Raw genomic sequence first — 21,591 nt, forward strand, 5'->3', positions numbered from 1 at the left:
AGTTGGCCTCAAACTTGAACACAGCTGAAAGCTCCGGCATCCGCCAGGGAGGCAGCAGACTCTGGCCTCCCGGCTCAGCTGGCCTTGAGAAGCCCCTCCAAGCCTTCCGGGTGGCGTACCTCACTGGCCTCTTGGTTCCCTGGGGTGACATCTCTGCTCCTGCCCTGGAGACAGCCCTCTCCCCATCTCAGTGTGGGTGGAGGCATGGTATGCTGAGGTCTCTCTGAAGCCCCTGTGCAAGCTTTGAGCCTAAGACCTGGTCCAACATGGCCAATCCAGTGCAGCCTCAGTTTACCCGGTCGCAGGAGCTGGGCTCCACCTCACCATTGGACCTGCCTGAGATGGAGAAGCTTCTCACCAAGGTGGAGGACAAGGGGGACACAGCCCTGAATCTGTCCAAGTCTCTGTCAGGGGCTCTGGATCTGGAGCAGAATGGGCACAGCCTGCCTTTCAAGGTGATCTCTGAGGTGCACCGGGAGACCTCCCACCCCGGCTCCCCTTCCCGTGTTAGCTCACGGCGAGCATCCTCCATCGTCACCACCTCCTATGCCCAGGACCAAGAGGCCCCTAAAGATTACCTAATCCTTGCCATCGCTTCTTGCTTCTGCCCCGTCTGGCCCCTCAACCTCATCCCTCTCATCTTTTCTATAATGGTAAGTACTCTTTGTTAGGGGACAGGATCTGGGTTCAAGGAATGGGCAGGCCTGTCTCCAAGCAGACACTCAACAAGCTTGCAGGGTATTGAACAAAGACAGCTGGGTGCTGGGGGCTTGGTGGCAGACCCTTCCTCATCTCTCTTCAAGAGATGTTTAGGGAGGGAAAACTTCTGTGTCCCTTTCTTCTCTGTCCTGGGCATCATAGTCTGACTTTTCCCCATCCCTGCTGGGGAGAGGGCCTTGGAGAACTGCCTGCAACTATGGACATTAGGGCAGAAATACAGCCAGGTTTGCAGGGGGTGCTTGTCTACTTGGATGGCAGTATGGGGGGCCATCCTCAGTAGAGCTTTTCCTCATAAGAACTCTAGGTCCACAAAGATTGAGCCCAAAGAAGGTCCCAGGGACCGTAGACACACAAGAGGTCCCCTGGGCCACTTGGGCATTCTACCAGCCTCTGCCAGCTTGTTTCTAAGAGCGAGCAGCAGCTGCCCTACCATTTGATCAAAGGCCTGGGTGGCTGGCTCACTTTCGGGACATATGGGAGGGGAGGGCGTTGGCTCTGCTGAGTTCCCCCAAAGCCCCTCTGGACTTCGTGCTTACCCACACTTCGTCATCCGTCTTTAGAGCAGGGAAGTCTAGACCTGAGTGGAAGTTTGGGGAATCAGAGGGCGTGAGGGGGGAATCTTTACTTTCAAAGGGCTCCCCATTCATCAGATTGTCCCCAAGCCAAGCCATTTTAGGGAGAGCTACTTACAGGGGAAAAAAACAAATCCCACAAAAGTGCCAGTAGATGTAGGCCAGTGTCACTGGTGGTCTAAGAAGGTTGGGGGAGAGGCTGGGCGTGGCGATGAATATCATAATGAGGAGATGCTGCAGCTCCCAGGCTGGTCAGGGCCCCAGGAATCGATGGCCTGACCCTGTGTGCCACATCCTCTGTCACCAAACCCCTGGTGGGGCTGTGGTCCCTCTGCTGGTATTTCTTCCCATATCTCTGGCTCCATCATGGAAGTCCAGTCTCCATCCAGGGAGAGACTCCTCCAGCCCCTGTCAGATCGGTTCTGGCTGCTAGGACATCTCTGTTTTTGAATACAGGGATTTGGCTTAAGAGGCAGGAACCTTCTGGCTTCCTGTGCTCCTGCCACATTTGGGAGCAGCTAGGGGACAGAGCCAGGTCCCCCAGGTGCAGCCACCGGCTCTGGGCAGGGAGAAGCTCTTGGTGACAGGGAAAGGTCCCTAGTGAGAGGACAGGCTCTGGGGAGGGAAATCACACAAGGGCTCAGGAGAAAACATATTCGAGAATTTGTCACCAGTGAGGGTGGGGGTGGGGCAGGTCCATGGCTTGGGCTGGGTGGGAGCTGGCCTTATTAAAGGGACCGGGTACCCAAGACTGAGACCCTGGAACCCAGTACAATACCAGACACCACAGTCAAGTCCCAGGAGCCTGTGGGCCAGGCAGAGAACCATGTAAACAGATCCTTACAACATATTGCAAGAAGTGCCCATCTAGACAGAAGCACAAGGGAGCCGTGGCATCCTGGGAAAGTCACTCCTCTCAGTTTACCCATCTGCAAAATGGGCATTAGCATGACACCTGCATTAGATAGCAATGAGGGTGAAATGAGATGAACTCCTAAAGTACTTAAGAACAACACTAGGCATTAAGTGCTGGGGTCATAATGGCTAAGTGCAGCTGGGATGTCCCTTTTGGGGGATGGGAAGCCACTGTGGAATTACTTTGTTTGGTTTTAGAGGTAGGAGCTCACTTAGCCCAGGTGATCCTCTTGTTTCAGCCTCCTAAGTGCTAGGATTACAGTTCTTTTTCCTTTTCTTGATTTTAATGTTTTGAGACCATGGAGGGAGAAGCTATATAAGCTCTAGGCTACCCTCCAGCTTGTGATCCTCCTGCCTCAACCTCAGAGTGCAGGGATTACAGGCATGCACCACCACACCTGACTAATAGTGGAGTTTTAAAAATAGCTTTATTGGGCTGAGAATGTGGCTCAAGTGGTAGAGTGCTGGCCTTGAGCAAAAGAAGCTCAGGGACAGTGCCCAGGCCCTGAGTTCAAGCCCCAGGACTGGCCAAAACAAACAAACCAAAACAGCTTTATTGAAATATAATTCACATTTTATACAACTGATCCATCTGGAGAGTAAGATTCAAATGGGTTTAAAAATTATTTTAATCTTATACATAAAAACATAAGGATTATATATTCTAGTGAGTGTTATATAATGTTTCAATATATGTGCATATTATGTTTAAATCAGTTAAACAGATATTTCTCCAAACATTTACAACTGCTTTGGTGTGTGTGTGTGTGTGTGTGTGTGTGTGTGCATGCGTGTATGTGCATGTATGTGCAGATACCAGGGCTTGAACTCAGGGCCTGGGCACTCATTGTTCCTTGGCTTTTTTGTTAAAGACTAGTGCTCTACTAGTTGAGCCACAGCTCCATTTCTGGCTTTTTGGCGATTAAGTGGTGGTAAGAGTTCCCAGTTAGCTTTGAACCAGGATCCTCAGATCTCAGCCTTCTGAGTAACAAGGATTTTTTTTTGTCAGTTGTGGGGCTTGAACTCTGGGCCTGGGCGCTGTCCCTGAGCTATTCAGCTCAAGATGAGCTTTACCACTTGAGTCACAGTGCCACTTCCAGTTTTCTGATGGTTAACTGGAGATAAGGGTCTCATGGACTTTTTTGCCGGGCTGGCTTTGAACCACAATCCTCAGATCTCAGCCTCCTGAGTAGCTAAGATTATAGGTGTGAGCCACCAGCACACGGCTTCTGAGTAGCTAGGATTATAGGCATGGGCCACAGGTGCCTGGTTTCATTTCCTACTTTTTTATGGTAGAAAATTTAAAAATCTTTTCTTCTAGCTTTCTGTAAGGTACAGTATCTTTTTGTTACCTGCGTCTGTCTTACTTTGTCCCTCTCTGTGACTACACCCACTGATCAACTGCTCCCCTTCCCTCCCTCCTCCTATGTTCCTTGGTCTCTTGAGACCCACTTTCTAGTCTCATCTTCTATGAGATCATTTTGTTTAGACTTCACACATGAATAACATCATGAGGGGACTTGTCTCTCAGTGCTTGTTTATTTCATTTCACATAATGGTCTCCAGTTTCAGCTGGGTGCTGGTGGCTCATGCCAATAATCCTAGCTACTCAGGAGGCTGAGATCCGAGGATCATAGTTCAAAGCCAGCCCCGGCTGAAGCATCCATGAGACCCTTATCTCCAATTATCCACCAGAAAACCGGAAGTGGTGCTGTGGCTCAAGTGGTAGAGCATTTGCCTTGAGTTGAAGAGATCAGGGACAGTGACCAGGCCCAGAGTTCAAGCCCCATGACCAACATACACACACACACACACACACACACACACACACACACATCTTCTCCAGTTCCATTCATGTTGCATATGACAACAGTATTTGTGAATACTGGGTTTTGAACTCAGCAACCCACAATTGCTAGGCAGATGCTCTACTACTCAAGCCACACTTCCAGCCTTCTTTTATGTTTTAGTTTTTTTTGGTTTTTTTTTTTTTTGGTGGTTGTGGGGCCTGAACTCTGGGCCTGGGCGCTGTCCCTCAGCTCTTCAGCTCAAGGCTAGTGCTCTACCACTGGAGCCACAGCACTACTTCTGGCTTTTTTTTTTTTTTTGCTTATGTGGTGCTGAGGAATTGAACCCAGGGCAAGCACTCTACCACTGAGCCTTCCCAGTCCCGTTTAGTTACTTTTGAATAGGGTCTTATGTTTATGTTTGGGCCAACCTGAATTGTGATTTTTCTACTTATACTTCCCCCACCTGTAGCTAGAATGACAGATATGTGCTACCATACCCAGCTATTGATAGAGATGAGAACCTTACTAACTTTTTGCCTGGGCTGGCCTCCAACCAAGATCCTCCAGATCTCAGCCTTCTGAGTAGCTAGGATTATAGGCCTGAGCTACCATATCCAAAAGGATTTCTTTCTTTCTTTCTCTCTTTCTTCTTCCTTTCTTTCCTTGTATCTTCCTTTCTTCCTTTCTTTCTTGTTTTGTGGCAGAATGGTAATTCAGTGTACTCACAGACAGTTACAATTTAACCACAATTCATTTGAACATCTTCCTCCCTTTCAAACGGAACTCTGTGCACTACTCTACATCTCTAATCTCTCACAGTCCTTGGTAAATACAAATCTTTCTGGTTCTCTAGACTTACCTATTTGGAATACTGTATAAACGGACTCACATAACTTATGGCCCTGGGGCTAGGAAGGTGGCTCAGTGGTAGAGCGCTTGCCTTGCATGCCTGAGGCCCTGGGTTCGATTCCCCGGCACCACATAAACAAAAAAAAAAAAAAAGAAAGAAAAAAGCCGGAAGTGGCACTCTGGCTTAAGTGGTAGAGCACTAGCCTTGAGCTGAAGAGCTGAGGGACAGCGCCCAGGCCTAGAGTTCAGGCCCCACGACTGGACTCACCCCCCAAAAATAACTTATGGCCCTTTGTGACTGTCTGCTTTCCCTTATATAGCATTTTAAAGCTTTATCCTTGTGGTAGCATGCCCATGATAGGTTTAGGGGCTGAAGACTGTGGTCAGATTTCCACTTGTGGTTAGTGAGCGAAGAGGCTGAATGGGGTTGAGCCTGGCATTTGGAATCGAGGGCAGGCCAGGATATGGGGAGGGGTGGCAATGACACTCTCTCATGGTGGTTACACTGCTGGCTCATTCATTTGGTCCACTCAAATGGCAAGTTGCTTGTTTTGAGAAAACTAAGTAGAGATAGTTATGTCCCCAACAAATACTGTGCCTCCTTTTGGGAGCAGGCACTGTGGTAGGCCCTTGGGCAGTAGATGGCTGAGATAAAGAAAGGGCTGGCTGGTGTGTCATGGAGGAGGAAGGGAGTAAGAATGCAATGGGGCTTGGCAGCTGGCGGGGACTCACTCTGAGAATAAGGGATTGACTAGTATGTGTGTGTGTGTGTGTGTGTGTGTGTGTGAGAGAGAGAGAGAGAGAGACAGAGACAGAGACAGAGACAGAGACAGAGAGACAGTGAGACAGAGAGACAGAGAGACAGAGAGAGTATGTGTGCTAGTACTGGGGGCTTGAACTCAGGGTCTCGCACTCTCACTTAGCTCTTCTGGTCAAGGTTGTGCTCCTTCAACTTGAGCCACACTTCTACTTCTGACTTTTGTTGGTTCTTTGGAGATAAAACTCTCAAGGAAGGGCTGGGAAGGTGGCTCAGTGGTAGAGCGCTTGCCTTGCATGCATGAGGCCCTGGGTTCGATTCCCAGCACCACATAAGCAAAAAGAAAAAAGCTGGAAGTGGCGCTGTGGCTCAAGTGGTAGAGTGCTAGCCTTGAGCTGAAGAGCTGAGGGACAGCGCCCAGGCCCAGAGTTCAGGCCCCACGACCGGACCCAAAAAAAAAAACAACAAAAAAAAAACTCTCAAGGATTTTCTGTCTGGGATGGCTTTGAACCACAGTCATCAGATCTCAGCTTCCCAAATAGCTAGGATTACAGATGTAAGCCCCTGGTGCCCCAGCTGGAATTTCAGTTTTATTCTAGTGGTGGTGAGGAGTGTCTGGGAGTTTTAAACAGAGGCAGGACAGTCAGTTTGTATTTTTAAACCAATAACCAATTAAAACCTATCAACCCCACTGTGGGAAATGGACTACATCAGAGAGACCCCATGTCCAGACAGTGATGGTAGAAGTCTGAGCTCAGCCATAGGCTCAGAAAAAAGGGCAGTGACAGGCCACTTGCTAAAGAGAGATGGGAGGTTTGCTTCCGGTTCTTAGCTGTCCAGCCCCAAAATGTTGGAGCCCTATTGGAGTTCTGGTATTGAAAATACTGATGGAGTAGGCAGAGGAAAGCAGACAGAAAAGGGGTTTTGGTTTTGGTTTTTGTCTGAGACCAGGATTCAAACTCACTATCTGATGCTTGCTTTCACTCATTGGCTGGTACTCTACCACCTGAGCCATGCCTCCAACCCAGGAAAGTTTTTTTTTGTCAGTTGTGGGACTTGAACTCTGGGGCCTGGAAAAAGAGATTGTGGAGGTGGGAAAAAGCAACAACTAGAAAACAGAGGAGGGGAACATACTCAGGGCAGAGCTGAAGAGGAAACAGAAAAAAGCTGGGAGAGCAGGAAAGCCTTGGATTTAGCATGATCCCAGCGAGAGAGGCCTAGACAAAAGGAGAAATACTAACTGAGGAATGAAGTCCCCGAAAAGGGAAGACCACAAGGGCAGACTGAAACTGCTTCATAAACACGTAATAAATGGAGATGATCACTGTGATTATTAATGTGAGTGAAACTGTGCCGATTTTTCTATGAAGGGAAAAAAAATCCTTCATGGGCAGGAAACTCAGGTTTAAGCTAGTGTGGGCTGAGTGTCACCCCTCATTACACCATGCGGGGCAGGTGCTCAGTCCTGACTGGTTTTGTAGGAGGCTGCCAGGTGCCTGTTTTCTGTGGCTTGTTCCTACAAAGCATGGGAGAGTGTCACAGAGATTGAATGGCTTTGATATTTCCTTCCTGAGGCATTTTTTTGGTAACTGCATAACTTAATATGTTGTAGACACAGCGGTTTTTTTCACATTTGCATTCATTTACACACAATCATCCATTCATGGAGCAAGGAGGCTGAGCAAGTAGGCTAAATTTGGCTACAAATTTAGTGGTGTCTCTGAGGCCCAAAGGTACACGTGTGAAGAGATGCTTGGCATGTCTCTGTAGACAAAGGAGATACTGGACGTAAGGTTGCTGGATGTGTGTGGGACTCATCCTCTTTGACCATCTCTCTCCTACTCAAGTGCATGGGTGCATGTGCGTGCACATGAACACACACACACACACACACACACACACACACACACACACACACACACACACACACACACACACCCCTACCTGACCATGGTCCTGAATTAATATTGCAGCCACAGGCATTTCTCTATAGTGCTGGGGGACAGGGCTTGTTTCAAATTCTGCTCCTGTCCCTCTGCCAGTTGTATTTATAGCTGAGGAGTCCTTTGGTTCTTGTTTCTTTTGCTTTTCTTTGTTTCCTTCCCTTCTTTCCTCCCTCCTTCCTTTCTTCCTTCCTTCTTTCCTCCTTTCCTGCCAGTACTGGAGCTCAGGGCCTCTTTTAGCTGTTTTGCTCAAGAGTGGCGCTCTAGTACTTGAGCCATACCTCCACTTGTGGATTTTTACTGGTTAACTGGAGATAAGAGTCCCCTGGACTTTGCCCAGGCTGGCTTTGACTCTGGATCTCAGCTCTAAGCCTCCTGAGTAGCTAGAAAGACTACAGTTGTAAGCCATGAGTGCTGGGCTTAACTTTACATATTTCATGAATCTATTTACTTTGAACATTCTACTGGCTAAGTTCAAAGGTTATAAGTCACTTTGCTCTCATTATTCTTTTTCCTTCCTTCCTTCCTTCCTTTCTTCCTTCCTTCCTTCCTTCCTTCCTTCCTCCCTTCCTTCCTTCCTTCCTTCCTTCCTTCCTTCCTTCCTTCCTTCCTTCCTTCCTTCCTTCCTTCCTTCCTTCCTTCCTTCCTTCCTTCCTTCCTCTTTTCTTTCTTTTTTGCCAGTCCTCGAGCTTGAACTCTAGGCCTGGGCTCTGTCACTGAACTCTTTCACTCAAAGCTAGCACTCTACCACTTGAGCCATAGCTCTACTTCTGGAGGTAAGAGTCTCACAGACTTTCCTGCCCCAGCTAGCTTCGAACCTTGGTCCTCAGATCTCAGCTTTCTGAGTAGCTAAGATTACAGACGTGAGCCACCAGAGCCTAGCTTTCCTCTCATTCTTGTCCTTTAAATTCTTTCTTCCTTAAACATTTACTGAGAACCTTCTAGGGCCTGATCTTCATTAGATGTGAGGGATACCAAGATGGAGATTGCCTTCATGGAACATACAGTCTAGAGAAGGATAGAGACCAGATGAAAGAAATAATACCACAAGCTGGTAAGAGAGAAGAGAATGATGTGAGACATAGGGAGATGAGAATTAACTGCTTTTCCATGACCTGTGAAATATGCTCTATTTTTACTTTTTTATTTTTGGTGGGGCTGTGGATGAAACTTCAGGCCTCCTGTATCCTATGTCAGAGCAACATCACTGAGTCACATTCCCAGCCCAGTATGACTTTCTTTTTTTCTTGGTCATGGGGCTTGAACTCTGGGCCTGGGCGCTGTCCCTCAGCTCTTCAGCTCAAGGTGAGCACGCTACCACTTGAGCCACAGCACCACTTGTGGTTTTCTGGTGGTTAATTGGAGATAAGAGTCTCACAGACTTTCCTGGGCGATCCTCAGTTCTCAGCCTGCTAGTAGCTAGGATTACAGGCGTGAACCACTGGTGTCCGGCTTGACTTTCTTTTTAATCCTGATCCAGATGGCTCTGTCAGCAAGGTGGGGACTGCACCTTGAGCTTCAGTCTCAAGATGGGCTAAATCCTGAGCCCACTCATGCCTTCCCTCGGCTCAGACCCATGTTCTTTTTTCCTGTTGCTGGATGGCATTGGCCCTTTGTCGCTAAGATTCCTAACACCCGGGAGTATAAATACAACCTCCTGCCTAGACCCACCTTTAGACCCATGGAGATGTGAGTCTACCTGTGCCAATGTTCCTCCAAGCCCTAGAAACAGGGGCTCACCTCCTCTGTCCACAGTCCATCACTGGGTCCCAGATCAGACCACAGCTTCTCTCTGCTGCCTGGGGCATTGTGGGCAGCCCCGGTGACTCCTTGTCTTGTTACCCTTTGCCTCTTTGCTAGATCTCCCTTCTTCCCTCTTGAAGATAGCCCCTTCCCCCTCCATGCATGGCTAAGCTTCTAACAGCTGTGTCCACCTGCTGCTAGATTTGTTCATTCCTGCTCACCACTGCACCTGGCTCTCTCCCCAGGATTGGGGAGATCTCTCCCCCAGTGCTCCTCTGTGCTCTCCTCATTATTAGCTTCCTCTCCCAGGCCGGAGGAGCCACACAGGCCCCACTCTCCTTGACACTTTCCATTTAGGATACCCTGGCGCCCAATCTCTCCTGTCCTCTGGCCATTCCTCCATGCCTTGGACAAGCTTCTTTTTTCTAACACCCCATTTGCCTGCCCATCAGTGGTTCTGTAGACCTACTCTGGAAGGATGGGGATGCAGTTGGCATGTGGTGGTTTGGGGAGGCAGGAATGCTGGAAAGTACACAGGTATATGAGGCTACTGTTCCCAATTCCAATTAGCTGGGCTCCGGGGTTGTAGAAAAGAGTAGAAAAAGATTACAAACAGGAAGTGTAAAGGTCATCTGAGAGCCATAGAAGACAATGAGCAGGCAAGTCTGCCTCAGCTGCTCACAACATCTCCCTGATTATTACGTGTACCAGTCCCGGAGCTGGAACTCAGGGTTTCAGTGCTGTCTCTGAGCTTTTTTGCTCAAGGCTGTTATTCTAGCACTAAAGGGCTGAGAATGTGGCTTAGTGGTAGAGTGCTTGCCTAGCATGCATGAAGCCCTGGGTTCCATTCCTTAGTAGCACATACACAGAAAAAGTCAGAAGTGCTCTGTGGCTCAAGTGGTAGAGTGTTATCCTTGAGCAAAACAAGCTCAGGGACAGTGCCTAGGCCCTGAGTTCAAGCCTCAGGACTGGCAGGAAAAGAAAAAAAAAGAGTTTCATAGATTTCCTTGCCCAATTGGATTTGAACTGAGATCCTTAGATCTCAGCCTCCTAAGAAGCTAGGATTATAGGCCTGTACCAGCACCCAGCTCTTTTTGTGGGGGGGGGGGGGGGCGGGGAAGGGGAGGATAGAGTCTTGCCATATAACCTAGGCTGGTCTTGAACTACTGATCACCTTGTCTTCTGCCTCAGCATCCCAAATCCTGGGAATTCAGGACTGAGCTTTCATAGCTGGCTCTCACTGAATGCTTGCAATACCTCCTGACTTACTCTCCCCTTGGATCCCGACACAATGGTCCAAGGGGTCTTTCAGAAGCCAGTATCCAATCATTTTATCCCCTTGCCCCTCAGTTAATTAGCAAGGTGGATGGCAGAGGAATTGTGACTTTGAGAGTAGACTCCAGGGGTGTGGCTCAGTGGGGGGGAGCACACAGGTGAGATGCAGATGGCATCAGATGTGGCATTGTCCTACTACTTGCTTAGCATGAAAATACAGCTGGGGCGGATTGGTTAGGATTTTGAGCAGTGAAAGGGATGGGCCTCTGATGATGGAGGCCCCTGCATCAAGAGAGCAGAGAGAGCAAGGTCATGGCCCCAAACCTCAACTTTATTTATCTGGGAGACAATATTTGGAGGCCAAATGAGATCAGTAAGTTTAGCCCTTAGCAAGCTTCCTGGCACAAAGCAAGGGTTCATTCAGTGAGTCATCATGATCATGATAATCATCATCATCATCATCATCATCATCATCATGTACTTAACTACAATCTATAAGAATCAGAAGTAGCTGGTCACTTGTGGTTCATCCCTGTAATCCTAGCTACTCAGGAGACTAGGATCTGAGGATCACAGTTCAAAGCCAGCCTGGGCAGGAAAGTCTGCGAGACTCTTTTTTTTTTTTGGGTCCGGTTGTGGGGCTTGAACTCTGGGCCTGGGCACTGTCCCTCAGCTCTTCAGCTCAAGGCTAGTGCTCTACCACTTGAGCCACAGCGCCACTTCCAGCTTTTTTCTTTTTGCTTATGTGGCGCTGAGGAATCGAACCCAGGGCCTCATGCATGCAAGACAAGCGCTCTATCACTGAGCCACCTTCCCAGCCCCAAGTCTGTGAGACTCTTATCTCCAATTAACCACCAGAAAACCAGAAGTAGCACTGTGGCTCAAGGGAGAGAGAGCTCTTCAGCCTTGAGCTGAAGAGCTCAGGGACAGAGCCTAGGCCCAGAATTAAAGCCCACAACTGACCAAAAAAAAATCAGAAATAACTGGATGGCTGGTCTGAGGGCTTGAAGTAGGCCCACTTTAGGAGACTCTTGTTTGTCTGTCCATAGAGGGCTAAGGCAAGTCCACAAAGCATAAAAGGAACAGAAAGTTTCTGGGATGAGGACTCTAGGCTCAGCCCTGGTCCTGCAGATGACTGCAGATCATCACAGGCATGATCCTAAGGCTGGATACTCACACACACTTCCCACCAAGATATCCAAGGCCTGCTCAGGGCCCCCTCCCCCTTATCCACCCAATTTCACCAGATTCACTAAGTTCAAGGTAAAAAACAGAGCTGAACAAGGACAGACCAGTTTCCCCTACTCTGACTCTGGCTTTCTTGTGTGATAGGAGAGCTTGGTTGAAAGTCTGTGAGATGCTTATCTCCAATAAACCATCAGAAAACCAGAAGTGGTACTGTGGCTCAAGTGGTAGAATGCTCACCTTGAACTGAAGAGCTGAGGGACAGTGCCTAGGCCCAGAGTTCAAGCCCCATGGCTGACCAAAAAAAAACAAAAACAACCCCCCCCAAAAAAACCACACACATTGACTTTGAGCTGGACCCCGGGGGGTGGGGGGAAGAGGGGCTGTGGCCTGTGGGCTCCTACAAGGTGTCCTGGAACCAGGTCCCTCTTCCCAGCTTCTAGTTCTCTATCATACCACCTGCCATTGTCACTCTGCCATGAACTATCCGAAGAGGAAGCACTCTGCATTGTTTGGTTCTGATTCCAGCTGTCCCTTGCCACCAAGGACTAGGCTTGGTCTGGGATCACACAGAGGCACGGGCCAACTCTCCAGGAGGAAGCTGCTAAAATGTGGGTGGCAGTGGGGACACTGTGGCACACAGTGGCATTTAGGCCACTGCCGGCTTGCCATCAGCTGTGGGGCTGGTGGACAGCCTTCCTGAGATCTCTGCCATCTTTCTCTGCAGTCTCGAAGCAGCGTGCAACAAGGAGACATGGACGGAGCACGGAGGCTCGGCCGTCTGGCTAGGCTGCTTAGCATCACCTTCATCATCCTGGGGATCGTGATCATCATTGTGGCTGTCACGGTCAACTTTGCAGGTGAGGCCTGGCTGTATGGAGCAAAGCCCCTAAGGCAGTTGCAGTGAGTGGGGATGGAGAGAATACATTACATTCCAATGGCTCCAACCCCAGCAGTGCTTCCCTAGGAGTCAGAGGCTATAAGCTCTAGTCTCAGGTCTGATCTCCCTGATCCTATTTGGCTGGGCACATGAATCAAGGACGAGGAAGAAGCCCCCCAGTGTGATGAAGGCTGTGAGTCATCTTTGTAAAATGATGCATATGCCTGCTTGCTGGGACAGCCAGGGCAAACCAGAAGCAAGCCATGCACAGGCAGGAAGTCAGGAATCAGTGCTCTGTGAGCACCCAAAGGGGCGGCCCAGTGAAGCCAACTCGGCAGAAGAATCCTTTCTCTATCCTCCATACTAGAGTCTGAACTTAGTGCTTTGCACTGGCTAGGGAGGTGCTCTACTGCTTGAGCTATGCTTCCAGCCTTTTGTTTTGTTTTGTTTTCAGGGAGAGTTTCACATTTTTGCCTTAGACCCTGACCTACAGATTATCACCTAGATCCATGGATAGAAATCTATGGTCTCTTAAGTAACTGGGATCATAAATGACTCACCAAACCAGTTCAGATAATATTCAAATAATTATAATTATTTATATATATTATTTATATTTATAATTATTATAATTATATAATCAAAGAATTCAAATTCTACTATAATGAAGTACCGTGATGTAAGGCACACTTACAAAGGAAAAAAAAAACAGTAACAACCATAGCCAGGCACCAGTGGCCCATGCCACTCAGGAGGGTTGAGATCTGAGGATCAGGTTTCAAAGCCAATCCAGACAGAAGAGTCCCTGTGAGGAGACTCTTATCTCCAATTAACTATTCAAAAACTGGAAGTGGAGCTGTGGCTCAAAGTGGTAGAGTGCTAGCAAAAAAGCCCAAGCCGGGGGTTCATGACTGACAAAAAACAAAAAAACAAAAACAAGAAGTTCTTCATGGGTCTGCAGCTGGAGCACCATCTGCAGAATCCACAGGTCCCGTGTGAGGCCCACTGAATGGAAATCTGCCCTGGGGTCATGGGTAACCTTGGCAGGAGAGAAGGAATTATACAGATTTGCAATCAGCCTAGGTTCAGAATCCCCGTCTCCCTATGCAAATGGAAGCATGTTTCATAACCTCTCAGCGCCTCCGTGTTCTTCCTCATTAATGCAGGCTGATGGGCTTGCAGGCGTCTGAGAGGCAGGAGCCACTAGCTCAGGGCCCTAGGCTTTTCTTGCCCTTCTATTTGTCATCTTAGCCAAGACTTTCTTTTTTTTTCTTTTCTTTTCCTTCTCTTTTTTTTTCATTTTTTGGTCAGTCATGGGGCTTGAACTCAGGTCCTAGACTCTGTCTTTGAGCTCTTTTTGCTCAAGGCTAGCACTCTACCACTCTAAGCCACAGCACCAAAGGTGATTAATTGGAGATAAGAATCTCAGAGAGGGCTGGGGAGGTGGCTCAGTGGTAGTGTGCTTGCCTTGCAAGCATGAGGCCCTGGGTTCCATTCCTTAGCACCACAGATGCAGAAAAACCTGGAAGTGGAGCTGTGGTTCAAGTGGTAGAGTGCTACTCTTGAGCTAAAGAGCTGAGGGACGGTGCCCAGGCCCACAGTTCAGGCCCCACAACCCACACAAAAAAAAGAATCTCAGAGGCTTTTTTGCCGAAGGTAGCTTTGAATCTTGATCCTTAGATCTCTGCCTCCTGAATAGCTAGGATTACAGGCATGAGCCATCAGTGCCTGGCAGGACTCTTCAATGTCAAGAGACAACTTTCTGAACTCAAATTGGCAAAGGAAATCTGTTAACTTTCATATATTGTTTCAGCATTGTGTGTTAATTTTTGAACAAAAGCATGACAAGGTTCTCAGAGAATAGTGACAGGAATCTGCCTGATTTTTTCCCCTGCTTTCCAGTGTGTTGGCTTCGTCTCTAGGCAGGATTGCTCCCGTGATGTGGCAAGGTGACAAGCAGAAGCACTAATAGTGCTCATAGTAATAGTACATATATTGACCAGTCCAGTAACGAGGTAGGAGAACAAAACAGTACCTGTGATTGGCCTCCTTAAAGTACCTCTGTCAATAGTTAGAAGTGCCAGGCTGGGAAGGTGGCTCAGTGGTAGAGCGCTTGCCTTGCATGCATGAAGCCCCAGGTTCGATTCCTCAGTACCACATAAGCAGAAAAAGCCAGACGTGGCGCTGTGGCTCAAGTGGTAGATCACTAGCCTTGAGTTGAAGAGCTGAGGGACAATGCCCAGGCCCAGAGTTCAGGCTCCACAACCAACAAAAAACAAACAAAGAAAAAACCAGAAGTGCCAAGACTGATTTTAATTGGCCTAGGTAGGATCAGTGAGGAATCAATCGCAGTCTTCTTTCATTGACAGGAGTTCACTTCTACCAAGAGTTCCAAACCATAGAGGTTGTGGGCCCCTCTACCTTATCCCTGTTACCATTTCCCATTAGAAAACCAAAACCAAACCCTCGAATTGTTGAATTCCCAATGTTCTGAGCTCTGTTCTGTCTTAACTGTTCTCTTTCTTTACAGTTCACAGTAAATAGAAGGAAGCAGGGAGCCATGCTAGCAGAAGCAGACACTGGCCAGCTCTGAACCCACATACTTTACATACCATGGGATGGCAGGATGGTGGCTGCCAAGTAGCCACCTGTCTCCAAAAGCACAATCTTGGAGGAAAACCCAAGACACCCCATTATCAGCCCACACCAGATGGGAATATGTGGAGGAAGGAAGGAAGGAAGGAAGGAAGGAAGGAAGGAAGGAAGGGAATGAAATTTACTATGTAACCAATGGATAAACGAGTTTAATCTCACGGACACATCCCGGCATTTTGACCCAATGCTCTGGCTTGCTTCTCATCCTCACAATTTCCTGGGACCAATCAAGCAACATAAACTGCCAGACAAGAAGAAAACCAGCCCCACCGATCAGATCACCTACAATAGGGAAAGCAGCTGCACAGGCTCATGGCGTCTGCGGTCTAGGAACACAGAAGTAGGACTTCATCTTTTGTACTTTTTCTCCAGGGGAGGAAACAGTCTGCACGCATGCTTTGTGCCTCCTGCCTATGGTGATCCCAGCCTTAGCCCGGCTGAAGCTGCCAGAAGGGCGGCCAGGAGGCAGCCACTACCTGGGTAAACCTTCCACTGCAACGTGGAGGGGCAGAGAAGTTGATGAGGATGAGACTACGAACACACTGACCTGTCTGTCTGGCTGCTGAGAACTCTGGTCCTAGTGTGTTCCCTTGATAGCCTTGTCTGCCTCTCGCCACCTCCTGAGCATGTAGTCTGGGTCACCAATGGGAATCTCCTGGGGCCTGACCCAACCTAGGCCAGCCTGAGCTCTCCTCTGCTATGACCTCCTTCATGACTTAGGGTGCAGACTGGGGAACCTATGCAGAGGGGCTCAAGGGCCCCTGTGCTTAGGGGAGGGGCAGGCTTCAGCCCAGTCCCATCAGATGCTAAATTCTTAGCCTGGCATCCCCGGAGTGGAGTTGGCTTGGGACTGGAGATGGGGTGAGAAAATCCCACAGATTCCCTAGTTATTTGAGTTGCTTACCATAGTTGGCCATAGAGGGTTTTATTTTATGAAGGCATTTGTTTGTTTGTTTGTCGGTCACGGGGCTTGAACTTAGGGTATGGGTGTTGTCGCTGAACTCTTCAGCTCAAGGCTGCACGATCTCAGCCTCCTGAGTAGCTAGGATTACAGGCGTGAGCCACCAGCACCCAGCAGGCTGTTTTGGAGTTTAGAGTTTTGTAATCTAGAGTCATAAAACAGAGAGAAGGACCTGAGCCATAATTGGAATATTTGGAATATTGTTTTGGAATCTAGAGTCCCAAAACTGAGAGAAAGACTGAGTCAAAAGATCCAGATTTGAAAAAGTAAGGAATGAGGGAACTTGGGGATATTTTCACATTCTTGGAGATACGAGTCTAGACATCACATGACAGCTGCTGAGCGGGACTGTCTCCCTCCTTGATTTTTTTTTTTTCCCCCACAAGGGCCTCTTCCCCAGTTTCTCCCCAGCACAGGATGTAGCCACAAAACTTTACCTTCCCTCCTGGTCTCCTGGCTTACTTGCCTAGCACCAGGGTCACTGCCCTCAATGTAGGGACAGGTCCCAGTCCCAGCCACACTGGCAAGGCCTCATTCCCCTACCCCACAGCAGGACCCTACTGCCTCCCCTCCAGAACCCCAGGCTGACACTCCACACTCTACAAAAACTCCCAGAAGGCAGAAGTCTTCATGGATTCTTCAAGGCTGGTATTTCTATCAGGTCTCCACTGGGAGCCTCTCTCACTCCTAAAGTGGGGACTGGCTGAGTTTGTTGATGGGATCTGTGAAGCCAAAATAAAGTTGTCCATATTTTCTGTGAGAAAGCAGAGTGTTCATGCAGCTTGGGAGGTCAGGCTAGGTCAGGGAGCCATGATTCCAGGAGATCAGCCAGTTTCAGGGTTTTGGTTATAAGTGGCTAGTGTCCATTAGGTCCTGGAGACCCCAGCTCCAGAACCTGGGAGGAGAGAGCTTAGGGATCACCATACGGAGAAAACCAAGCAGAGAGGGTCTTTATCTGTATGACCTTTGTGTCCTGGGAAGGCTGCACGTGTTGGGCCTTCTCCCCATCTAGCCACACTACACATCAGGCCCTGCATTTCTCATACACATACATTGATTCACATTTGAAGCATGGAACAGTCTAGAACCCTGTTTCAGTGAAGCTACTAGCACAGAGTCCTGGGAAATGGCTCAGCTGGAACATTCTTTCATTGATAAAAGCAACTTGGAACACCACCTGGTATCCCAGAGGCCATCCCAGGGAAGGAGACAGAGGGACACTTCCAGCAGAACCAGGTCATAGGCAGTCTGGCGTCTCCAGACTATACTGAAGTGGAGAGGGGCAGTGGCTCTTCTGTTCTATCTCCATCTTGGTCCAGCTTCTAGCTGCATGAATATGGTGGTCCCATGGCTAAGGGTGCTGACTAGCCTCTCCTGGAGTCCTGTGGAGAGCAAAGACTGCTTCTCTCCCTCTTCCCTCTCCCCTTTTCTCTCTCCCCCTCCTCCCCTCTGCCATAATCAGTGACTGTATTTCTTGGCATGGAGAGAAATAAAGTTAAACATGCGTGGTCTCTGGCCTGTCTGTGTGTACTGCTGAGAGTCAAAGGTTTGCAAATCGGGGGGGGGGGGTAAGGGGGTCATGGTGTGGGAGCAGTCCCCTTAGCCTTTTGGTTCCCAGGGCCAAAAGTGGGTCCTGCGGACCCTGTGCACACTGGGGTTCCATGATCCACACTTAGGCATTTCTCTGGGCAAGTCACTATCTTGTCCGTGCCTCAGTTTCTCCCATTTGTAATAGGAATGGGTAATGCTGGCTATGTCTCCTCCTCTCCTTGCTCTTTTCTCTACACAGATGGAAAGTCTTGGGCAGGAAAGAGTTCTTGCTCCTCTAGGCATGGGGAAGAGGAAGGAGTGGGTGGAACAGAGGGAGAAGGATGAAGAGAGGGAGAAGAAGGGAGGGAAGGTCTTAGGACCTGGGAGAGCAGAGTGGATCAGGCCATGAAGCTGGAGCTGGTCCACTTGAGTTCAAATCCTACCTGGCTACTAGTTACCTGAGCCCACTTGGGGAAGCTCCTTAACCTCCCCGTACCTCATCAAGTCTGAAAGGGTTAGTGTCCAATGAAATAGTCCACGTAAAGTCTGAAGCATACACCATCTGTAGCAATGGGACATCCATCGACCCATCTCCCTCCGTTGAAGCAAAACACAGGGCTGAGACCAGAGAGTTCACTGGCTAAGGGTTGGTGCAGGCCACAGCGCTAACTCTCACCTCTCTCCTCATGACTGGTTGTCTACCTTAAGTGCAGCAAGTCCCTAAGCCCACCCCCTGCCTGTGCAGGGCCCTGCCCAGCTCATCTGTACAAATAGGCACTGTGGTACACCCTCCAACAGATGTGTGTGAGAGTTAACAACTCCCAACAAGCACCCCACTCTATGGTACCTGATTTGGACCTTTATGGGTATGGCTTTGCCTCCTATGGAGGAAAAGGTAGAGTAATACTTGGCTAGTCTCCTAATGAAGACATTGACGGCTTCCCCAAAGCCATCATGAAGAATCAAGAAGTGACCGTGGACACATCACCTCCTCTCAGGTTCACTTCTGGCTCCAGGTAACCAGCATGCCTCATGCAGGTCCAGCTCACAATGGACTTGAAGAGACAAGTCCCTGTCACGTGGGAGTGGAGACTCATCAAGGTATGGAAAGGCATCTGTAGCAGGAAGGAGGGGAAGAAGTGGTTAAGGCTGGGCTCCATCTTTCCCGTCTCACGGACTTTAAACACCTATTGTGTGCCAGGCCTTGTGCAGGACTCTGGGGACTCAAAGATAAAAGAAGGTTTCCTGGGCCACATGACCTTTGACCTAAAGGAAACGCTACAAAGGAAGGGAAGGCATTGGTGTGAGGAGAATGTGGGCTCTGGGTAGGACAGGGCAACAGCTTGTGGGATCTGTGTCCCTGGAGGTTGGGGGTAGCCAATAAGAAGATGCCTTTGGTCACTAACACTGTGAATGAAAATTCACCCAGTCAGACCTGGGTGAATTCCTTCAGAGCAAGAAGCCCAGTGTCCAGTGCATAGCCCAAGCATGCCCTTTCAGAGGCAGAAGCCTTACTGGGCCTTAGAAAACCTAGTGATCAGGGTTGGATGCGTGGCTCAGTTGGTAGGGCACTAGCCAATGAGCAAAAATCTCAGGTACTGAGTTCAAGTCCCCATCTTGGGGACAAAAAATAAAAATAAAAAAGCAAGCCCAGAGATCTCCCAGGGGAATCGTCTTTTCAAAGACATTTGAAGCATCTTCAGAGGTCCACATTAAAGATAAAATGTCCCCTGGCTGATGTTACCAGGACATCTTAAGCACATGCACCTCAGCAGTGACCAGCTTTACTGCCTGGCTTGGTGACCTGAGGGTTTCTTTGGCAGTATTTGGCCGTGCATATAACCCCATTTCAGAAACTGAAATGGAGGCTGGAGGGAAGACTTGCGTTTTGGAATCAGTAAGGCAAGGTTAGAACTCCCACAAGTGACAAAGACCAAAAGTCTCCAGCTCCTCTCCTGTAAACAGGGTGTCAACTGACCTCGTGGCTGGGTGGGGGGGGGGGCAGGGCTATGTGGGAGCAGTCAGTCTTGTTCCTCAGGAGAGGGCCAGCCCTGCTGCAGAGGCATGGAGAGGGGCTTTCAGGCCTTACTTTCTACCGTGAGTGCTCTTCTCCCCTTCTTTCTCCTTGCCTTTCTTCCATCCATCCTCTCTGGGTTTATTGTAACACTCTGAGAACGTCTAGGAAATCTTGTTTCTCAGCCATCTTGCTTGCTTGAGAAGCAAAGAGGACTAGAGAACCCCTCTGATCAGTCTAGGGAGTATCCAAGCAGTAGAAGCCCATAGCCTACTTTCTAAAGGGATTTCCAGAGAGGATGTGACTCAGGGTGTGAGGGTGAGAGTCTGGGGTGGGGGGAGGGGGGGAGAAATCAACATCATCACAAGTCCTGAGGGATAGTGGGCCTTCTAGAAGCTAGCTGCTCAGGGACAGAGGAAAGTCAGACAGATGTCTTTGAGCTTCTTGGATGGAAACTTCCACTCACAATCACAATGAACACCTAGGCTTGTCCTGAGTCTCCCCCGCTCCCCCCACCCCCGAGCCTGTAGGCCTATTGGAAGGCAAAGGAAGGCACCATACTGGCCCAGAATTCCTATTCCTCTGACCCACCGAGTTGCATAGGGTTCCTTAGTGCAGATCTCAAAAGAGGTCCCTGAAGCCTGACACTGGTGGCTCACGCCTGTAATGCTAGCTACTCAGGAGGCTGAGATGTGAGGATTGAGGTATGAAGCCAGCCTGGGCGAGGAAAGTCTATGAGACTTATCTCCAATTAAAAAGCTTAGAGACGGGGCTGGGAAGGTGGCTCAGTGGTAGAGTGCTTGCCTTGCATGCATGAGGCCCTGGGTTCGATTCCTCAGCACCACATAAGCAAAGAGAAAAAAAGCCGGAAGTGGCGTTGTGGCTTAAGTGATAGAGTGCTAGCCTTGAGCTGAAGAGCTGAGGGACAGCCCCCAGGCCCAGAGTTCAGGCCCCACGACTGGACCCAAAAAAAAGCTTAGAGACAATAACCAAGCCCCAGTAGACAGAGGAAGTATGGAAATTACAAACTGCAAAAGGCTCCCCTTTCTAGGGATGCCTGCAGCCTGAGCACCCAGGGCAACAGGGTCTCAGAGGCCCCAGGCACAACCTCAGTCGCCCCTCCCCCTCATCTTTGACTTACTGGGGTGGGGGCTACAGTATCCCTGGAGCTGGCAGCAGAGCAGGTCAGCTGGAAGCTGGGCCATGCCTAGGCTCCTGCCTCCTGCATTATTGATCAGCTGCCTGGCTGTGGCTGTGCATAATTCATGAAGACAAGGAAGCACCAAGGTTTGCAAACCAGAGGCATCCCAGCTTCTCCCAGCCTTGCGCTCAGTGTTTATGCCTCTTTGCTTAATGGGCTTCTAAGAGATCTCAGACTTCTCCTTCTGTCTATGAGGCTCTGGAGTGCTCTTTCAGGTTTGGCATTGCAACAAATCTGACCCGGGATGGAGCTGTCACATCCTCTGCACGTCTGGAATGGCAAGTGGAGGAGAGCCTATCACCCTGCATCCAACGCTCAGCAGGCATGCGCAGGACTTGTCAGTGTTCTTTACAATCAATGATGGCTTCTTTCACTGTGGCCAACGTCTTGGGAAGCGGAGGTTGCTGGATGGCTGGGGTCTGGTGCATTGGGCAGAACTCCAAGCCTCTCTGGGTTAAGCAGCAGGGAGGAGCAGGGGTAGAGACTGGAAGGACATAAAGGATTACCTAGCATCCTACAGTGGTTTCCCCCTCTCACATCAGACTTTCCTAACTGAAGTCTGCAGAACACAGGGCATTTGAAGGGACATGGCAGGTGCTGG

At 49.3% G+C, this 21,591-nt stretch overlaps 1 protein-coding gene and 1 non-coding gene across 2 annotated transcripts; both read left to right on the forward strand.

Moving 5' to 3' along the window:
• Positions 1–69: 69 nt before the first annotated feature.
• Trarg1 (trafficking regulator of GLUT4 (SLC2A4) 1) lies at positions 70–16,255 on the forward strand. Its single transcript, XM_042693515.1, has 3 exons — positions 70–653; positions 12,477–12,609; positions 15,160–16,255. The coding sequence occupies exons 1-3, from the start codon at positions 267–269 to the stop codon at positions 15,171–15,173; spliced, it is 534 nt and encodes a 177-aa protein (XP_042549449.1). The 5' UTR covers positions 70–266; the 3' UTR covers positions 15,174–16,255.
• Positions 5,870–5,933, forward strand: Trnaa-ugc. Its single transcript has one exon. It is a non-coding gene; the product is annotated as a tRNA-Ala (tRNA).
• Positions 16,256–21,591: the final 5,336 nt, after the last annotated feature.

This window comes from Dipodomys spectabilis, unplaced genomic scaffold (genome assembly GCF_019054845.1).
Source record: "Dipodomys spectabilis isolate Male_0828 unplaced genomic scaffold, ASM1905484v1 ptg000004l, whole genome shotgun sequence".
Classification (NCBI taxonomy): domain Eukaryota; kingdom Metazoa; phylum Chordata; class Mammalia; order Rodentia; family Heteromyidae; genus Dipodomys; species Dipodomys spectabilis.